Consider the following 8,368-nt stretch of genomic DNA (forward strand, 5'->3'; position numbering starts at 1 on the left):
TATTAAAAGTAAGTTTTTAATTTAAAGTAGAAAACTAGAAATTCAATTTAAAATTTTAAATCGTTAAATGAAAAAATATAAAAAGCAAGGACTAATGAGTGAATGAATTTGGGAAATTTTATTGATTGCAAAATGATCCAAAATTTATAATTTACATGAATGAAAAATCTACAAATTATGCATCATTTTTTCCAACTCATTAATGTTAATATTAACGGGAGCTTGCATAGGATAGTCGAAGTCAACGGGGGCAAAACCATGCATTGGACTTGATTCTGCTGAGTTCTCCCGTGAAGTCATAATTTCTTCAAGTTTCAGCTCGTCGCTCGGCTCTGGTTCCATTCCTTGGTTTCTTCTTTCCGCTCTAATCCAATCTCTGAGGCAAACTAGAACATTCATTGCATTGCTTCCCAATGAGTGTCGGTTGTCTCCAAGCTGCTGTCGTCCCTGACAAAAGGCGCTCTCTGATGCAACGGTTGACATTGGAACATTCAAGATATCTCTAGCTAATATTGAAAGCACAGGATATTGTGTTTCATTACTTCTCCACCAATCCAACGTGTTGATCCATTATCTGCGATCCTCTGGTGCCGTCCGAAGATAATATTTTCAGCTCTTCCCGATAAGTTGATGTGTAAGTTCTCTCATCAACACTATTCCAACAATTTAAATCATAAAATGAATCAGAAAAACCAATATGTGCCGGCCTTTTAGAAGATGATGGCTCCTCGGGAGGACGAGGAGTGACAGTTGGAGTGATATTTGTAGGTACGGCTAAATCAAATAAATTAGCATAGTGATTATATAATTTTTCTATGTAATCTTTTGCATCAGTTGTAGCCGTCCACAAATCAGGTTGTACTTGTTCAGAATCATGGTTAGTATTTATTTCTAAGTTAGTATAAATAAGAGTACTAAAGTAGCACATATTATTATATTTCATGCACGGATTTAGCATAGGCCCAACCAAGTAAATAGGGGGAATCGGGAAAAAATATTTTTTAAATTTCGTAAACATGGCGCCAACAACTTCTTTATAACCTTCTTTATTTTCATATTCTTTGAGCAAACCAGAAATATCGGCTATATATGCCAAAATATTACAAACAGTAGGATAATAAGCACCGGAAAATTCAATCGTAGCTACATAAAATTTTTCTAAAAATTTAACAAGATCATTAATTACAACCCAATCAGAATTATATAGCATGCAATCAGCAGAATCAATAAATGAACCGCAATGTTGGTTAAAAGCTAGTGTAATAGGAATTCTATATTTATAACAAGTTTTTAAAAATTCATACGTAGAATTCCATCTAGTATCAATTTCCTCAGGCATCAAAATCGGTGTAAGTCCATTTTCTTGACATTTAACTTTAAATTCTCAAATTCTCGATCTACGATTATTTTCTTGAATAAAACCAACACTTAATATGAAAAATTTCAGGCAAGGGCGGAGATAGCGTAGATTTTATTTTTGTTATAGCAGTCTTGTTGTTAGAAGCATTATCAAAAGCAATACATAAAATTTTATTTTCGATACCATAATATCCGGCAATTTTAACAATAGAATCAACAATAAATTGTCCAATATGTTTACGATTTTCATCGTATAAAAAAACAAGAATACGTTTTTGCATCACGAAATTACTATCCATCCAATGACAAGTAACGGTTAAATAATCATTTTTATTTACAGCACGACCAAGATCAAAAGTTAGGAACAATCTACATTGAATATTTTTTAACAACGTTGATAAATAAAAATAATATTGTGAATGGAGTCTAAAAATATTAGACCGACAAGTAGTTCTAGGAATACCGTTAAACATAGGATTATAAATTGCTTGTATATAACGAATAGAGGCATCGAAGAAGGAAAACTAAAAGGCAAACAAACCACAACTACCATTTTAGCTATTTCTTTCCGGTCCATCAATTTATTATATTTCTTTCCGGTCCATCAATTTATTATACTTCTTCGCTATGTGACCGGTTGCTGGATCCATTCTAGTTTACGTTGGCCCACCAACATCCCCATCACCTTGTGCAATATTTAACTCTCTTTTGTGATCTTCAGCTATATGTGTCATTAACGTACCCATACCCCCTTGCTTGCCTCCACTTCTATGCTTATATATTTGTTAACAAATATTGCATTGCACCTCAATATCTGATATACGTTCAAAAAATTGTCATGTAACACCAGTTCTTTACGAGGTCTTGGGGCACTGGGAGGACGGGGAGGGAGATTAACCGATTCAGATCTAACGTTAGCATCTCCTACTGCGGGTGTCTCAGCAATATTTTCATTATCTTCGTCTAAATTAACCGCATCTACTTCATTTTATTCTTCTATACCGTAATTTTTCTGAGCTTCTACATAATCCATATCGTGAGCACCTACACCTATTTCTTCCTCAAAAGGTGTACCAAGCGGTACCGGAGGCGAAGGGACACGGGTATATCTACTACTTGAACTACCTCTATGGCTAGTAATTCGCTTTTTACTACCACTACCGCTTCCGGAACAAAAAATTTTAACACCTTTAGTAGCGAGGTTTCTTAAATTATCCATAATATAAATTAAATTAAACTAAAAATATTCAAAATACACAAATATAATAAAATTAAATATTAAACAATTAATACAATAAATAAAAATTAAACGTAAGAGATGGAATGACAATACCAAATTTTGGAAGTATCCGAAGGTTGCGACTTTTGAAACTTCCGCTCGTACTTTGTAAACGAAAAATTCAAAAATTAAAGTGAACACTTTAAGAAATTAAATATATTGAATATTTGAGAATTGAGAATTGAGATTTGAGAGAGTGAAAAATTGTGTGAAAAATGATTTGAAGTTGTAGGGTATTTATAGAATTTTTTTGGGATTAAAAAATATTTTTTAAAGTTATTTTTTTTTTTAATAAATGGGCCCAAACTAGCCGTTTGGACCCAAAAACGGCTATATAGCCGTTGGGCCAACGGCTAGTTTGGCCCAAAATCCTTTTTTTTTTAAAAAAAAAAAAAGGTATCCGGGCCGGGTTAGCCGGGCCCATTTTAAAAAAATAACCGGCCCAAGACCCGGAACCCTAAAGCCCTAGGGCTTATCGGGCCGAGTTAGTTACAAGGGCCGAGTCAGGCCAGATCGGGCCGGCCCACTTGACACCCTTGAGTTATTCTTTTGGGTATTTGGGCTATTAGAGTATTTAATTACTCTAATTTTGTACTCTCTTTTGTATCTTTGTACTCTTTTTATTCGTTGGTGTTTAGTGAAGTTGCTTCTCTTTTGGTTGTGGATGTAGGTCAAGTTGACCGAACCACGTTAAATTTGTGTCTCCTTTATTTTTCTCAGCTTATCGTTATTATCTTTTTGTTATCATCTTCAAATGATTACTTTGTTTAATTCTGCACTATCCAGGATTCTCGATCCTAACAAATTGGTATCAAAGCGAGGTTAATCTTGATTTTGTCTTAGTAGTCACCATGACGATTACAAAGATTTATGTTGAGAAATTTGACCGAAGTGCAAACTTTGGTATGTGATAGTTGAAAATGAATGCTATCCTAGTTCAGGATGGTTCAAATGTGGCACTGCAAGGAAAGGAGAAAATTTCAGAAAAATGACAGACGAGTAGTTTGATAGCCTTGATAAAAAAGCGAGATCTAGTATTATACTAAATCTCTCTGATGATGTATTACGTGAAGTCTCTTCGGAAACCACTGCCAAAAGCATGTGGGAAAAGTTGAAAAGCCTGTATATGAAAAGGACGGTAGAGAATAGACTCTACTTGAAGCAAAAGCTTTATACAATTCGTATGGATGAAAATACTTCCATACTGTCACATCTTGATGCCTTTGATTCCATTCTTATGGATTTAAGTAATATAGATGTCAAGGTTGAGGAAGAAGATCAAGCTGTTTTGCTAATATGTTCCCTACCCCATTCCTTTAAGAATTTTAGAGATACTATACTTTATGGGAAAGAAACTATCTCTTATAGAAAAATCAAATCTATGTTGAAATCTAAAGATCAGATAGATAGAGATATTACCGGGGAAGGTAGTGGAAATCAAGCGTCCGGTTTATTTGTCAGGAGTAGCTCTAATTAAAAGTCTAGATTTAGTAATTTAGTGTGTTATTACTGTCATAAAAAAGGCCAGATCAAGTTTAATTGTCCTAAGTTGCAAAACAAGGGAAAAGTAAAGAAAAATGAGCACAGGGATTCCGACACCGCTGAGCAAGTGTTGTTGTTGATGAGATTGAAGGAGCAATATTTTTAGTAATCGAAAATATTTTTTGTTCTAACAATGAGTGGATTTTAGATTCGGCTTGTTCATTTCATATGTGTCCTAACAAGGACTTGTTTTCTATATATGATCCTGTTGAAGGTGGAGTTGTCTTGGTAGGCAACAATGTTGCTTGCAAAATTGTTGGAACAGGTACCATCCGAATTAAAATGCATGATGGTATTGTAAGAACTCTCAAAAATGTTAGATGTGTTCCTGAGTTGAAGAAAAATTTCATCTCTTTGGGCACTCTAGAATCTTTTGGGTGCAAATACACAGGTGAAGGTGGAGTTCTTGAAGTCTCTCGAGGTGGTCTTGTGGTTATGAAGGCACGCAAGTCTGGGACGTTGTACACACTGTTGGGATCTACTATTACAGGTGTTGCTACTGGTTCAATTTCAGATGGAGACTCATCTAATTCTGACGTCATACAATTTTGAAAGTTCTTTGAGGCTTTGGGAAGAAGGTGGAGCAAATTTACTATATTAAACAAACTCAGGCCAAGGTGGAGATTTGTAATGTGGCCTTTTGTTTGTTTCTTGGATTCACACTTGGTCAAACAAAGTTGCTACCAAGCACTTGCAAGATCATTTGTTGGCTTTGTCAAATTTGGTTGGCTAGTCCAACATTTCATGCAATTTGTTTTGTTGTCAAATTTGGTTGGCAAAGTTGTGTGTTGATGTCATTGATGACATCAACGTAGGTTTGTTTTGTGCCTATAAATAGAGGCATCTCTACCTCTCTTTAGAACACACCATTTAGAGAAGAACACCAACATTTGAAGAAGATTTAGTTTTGTTTGTTTTCTTCTTTGTAGAGAGTATTTTTAAGAGAGTTGTGTTGGGAAATACTTTGAGTGAACCTCTTCTTTGGAGTGATCTTAGTGAGGTTATTCTTTTGGGTATTTGGGCTATTAGAGTATTTAATTACTCTAATTTTATACTCTCTTTTGTATCTTTGTACTCTTTTTGTTCCGTTGGTGTTTAGTGAAGTTGCTTCTTTTTTGGTTGTGGACGTAGGTCAAATTGACCGAACCACGTTAAATTTGTCTCCTTTATTTTTCTCAACTTATCGTTATTATCGTTTTGCTATCGTCTTCAAACGATTACTTTGTTTAATTACGCACTATCCGGGATTCTCGATCCTAACAGTACGGCATATTTTTTGGAGAGTACAAGCAACATAGAAAACGTCGATTTTCATCTTTAACACTTTCAATTAAGTTTCTATGAGGCTGGACAGCCCATAGTTCAAGTATCAGCAACATTGAGAATTGAGTAATGATGTAACACTTGAATTATAATCAAGTTCTTATACACCATAAACAGACTTAAACGCGAAAAGAAACACGACTATTTACAGAAATTTGCAGGTTTCGACCATCCAATGTACAAGTTAACTGGAAACAAAGCGTAAAAAGTTGTGCATCAAGAGAATATTAATCGGAGAATGGCCCCGGAGACAATGGTTCTTCTGCTCTCTAGTCCAGTTCTGAGCAAAAGCATCGATGAAAATGGATCATGTTAAGTCGTTAATAGTTTTGAAAAGTTGAAAACTTGTAAAGAGGGGATGAAGGATTATACTTCTGCAACTTTGTTCAGCTTATCCCTAACGTTCTGCAGCAGCTGAGAAACGTCGCCGTCCCATTTGTAGAATTCCAGCTCTTTCTTGTTGAGTATCTTTTCAGCTACCTATAAAGCAAGAAGAAGCAAGATTGTGGACAGTTACTGGTTACCTTTTTTCCTTTAACGTTCATAGGTCTAAGAAGGAAAAGAAACAATGCAATAGGACGACCACAACTTCTACGACAACACTATTTCTCGACAGTTTAGGATTACTCCATGTTACATTTCTTCTGATCTGAATTTATCGTCCGCCTGACATTTTTAACAGTGATGAATACTGGAAGTTTCATTTTTACAATGTTGTGTAGTTTGTTTGCAACTGTAATCATGATTTCAACAGACTAAGTTGATGTTAGGACTAAGTGATGATAAAGACAGGAACTAGTAATATTTCGACGATCCATCAAAGTTGGAAGTACAAACGAGTAAAAGGGATCGAACGACAATATGGTAAGAAGGAGAAAAATGTAATTCAGAAAATTCGAAGAACTATGAACTAAGTTGTTTATGACAGAAGTGTATTGTTGTGGTATGAACTAAACTATCCACCCTCACATCCATGTGAAACCTATGTTGCTCGGACTCTTCAAAAATGTCTGATGGATGTGTCACGACCCGAACCGGGGCCCTGGCCGTGACGAGTATTCCCGAACCCAAAGGTCTGGAACGCCCTCTGTCTATCTGGTAATCATGCATATAATTCAAATGATCAAAGTAATACGGAATAGACATAATAATACAAAAACATGGTCAACAATTTAAAACAGTTAAAGGCCTGAAAACATGCCCAACAATATTTAATAAACATCTGCAACAGCAAAATCTCTACTGACATACTACCTGAATAACTGGGACAAGGCCCCTAGCAGACCAAAAACCATATTGAAATAAATACCTAAATGACTAGGTCTTCTGAAGCAAAGAAGTCTCACCAACTGAACTCTGAGACAACCTTGTCTGTAGACTCTACTGAGGATCTAGACCCCTAGACTGTGCCTCAGTACCTGGGAGGAAGGGAGGGTCCAGCACAATTGTACTGGCACGCGAAGCAATCCAAAATAGAGTAATTGAACACACACACACACACACACACACATATATATATAACGTGAGAGCAAATGTTCATCAAACATTATGCATAAAACAGTTTCTAAAAAATACATGTGCACCTTCTGAAAACATGTAACATGTCTGTAAATCTCAAACTCTGATCTGTGTATTACTTCTGAGTTACGTGGTATCCCCTACAAGTCTAATATTCCACCGGCGATATGGAATCCGTCATTGACTCGGCGGGGAAGCCTCCAACCCGAGTATGCCGCAAGGGTTGGAGTTCCTGAATCTGATACGTCACACGACACTTAAGTCAGTGTATAATAATATACCCGGGTTGGCAAACCATGATTTTAGGCAATGAGTTGCTTGAACTCGGGAACCACCTAACATCTCTGTATGCCCATTTTTAACCTTTTCTGTACATGCAACATTCTGAATGTCTAAAATCATAATAGTCTGAAATGTCTATTAGTCTGAGTCTGATATGGCATTGGTCTGAATTGGTATCGTCATACCAAGACTTGTAAGTCATCATTTCTGAGCCATAATACATTAAGCTAAATCTTTCATTTAAAGCATAATTTAGACCACCAAAAATATGCAAATGATATAGAAGATTTCATGTTTCGAAACTCAAGTCAAAATCATGCAAAAACTTCATCAACATATGGTGGTCTAGTGCCTTTAGCAAATCCATGCACTCTTTCATTACATGCATTATGAACATTAAACATTCATGCTAGATTCCCTCTTTAGTGATTTTAAAACCACCTTTAAATCATAACAAGAGTTCAATCATTTCATATAGTGCTTTTCAAGGATGCATTGCAAAAGAATTCATATGCTATGAGAAATCTGAAAAAAAATTCATAATAAGAGGAAATTCACCGAAAATCATGCTCTCAACAAGAATTCATTCTTAAATACATAATTTCATACATTCATATTCTCAAATCACTTTGGGAAAGGTCAAAAGACCAAAACAATGATGTTAAAACATTTAATACATGAATATATACATAGATTCAAAAACCCCATTCTAAAACATGATTTTTCTATGCTCATGAGAATTTAGAAAAACCCCGCGTACCTCTATTTAAGAAAATAATGGGTGCTTCTTGAAGCCTGTGGATTGGGGATTCCGAATCTCTAATAAATTTTGAAAACCCATGGTTGAGTCTTGATTTATTTGGGTTTTTAGTTTGAAACCCTTGGGAGTGTTCTTAAGAATTTTTAGATGAATATGGATGTATTTTGGAGAATTGGGGACTGAATTTCGTGTTTATGGCTGAATAAGGGTGGGAAAAGGACCATTTTGCCCCAAAAATGGAGTGTTTAAGTCACTTGTAACCATTTCATAGGTGCCGCATATGATATCATCTATATTTACATAGG

General features: G+C 35.5%; 1 protein-coding gene across 4 annotated transcripts in view; it reads right to left on the reverse strand.

The window, feature by feature from the left end:
- Nucleotides 1-5,488: 5,488 nt before the first annotated feature.
- LOC107877462 (heme oxygenase 1, chloroplastic) overlaps nucleotides 5,489-8,368 on the reverse strand; it is a 5,101-nt gene continuing 2,221 nt past the window's right edge. For 3 of the 4 annotated variants that reach the window (XM_047415037.1, XM_016724106.2, XM_047415036.1), the window contains 2 exons: nucleotides 5,876-5,983; nucleotides 5,489-5,783 (listed from right to left, as the gene is read on the reverse strand). In XM_047415037.1, the coding sequence (XP_047270993.1) occupies nucleotides 5,688-5,783; nucleotides 5,876-5,983 (204 nt within the window). In that variant the 3' untranslated portion in view covers nucleotides 5,489-5,687. Of the gene's footprint in view, nucleotides 5,784-5,875; nucleotides 5,984-6,022; nucleotides 6,599-8,368 lie in introns of those variants that run through there. The other variant, XM_016724108.2, reaches the window with a different exon arrangement.

The sequence above is a fragment of the Capsicum annuum genome, chromosome 7, assembly GCF_002878395.1.
Source record: "Capsicum annuum cultivar UCD-10X-F1 chromosome 7, UCD10Xv1.1, whole genome shotgun sequence".
Lineage (NCBI taxonomy): Eukaryota > Viridiplantae > Streptophyta > Magnoliopsida > Solanales > Solanaceae > Capsicum > Capsicum annuum.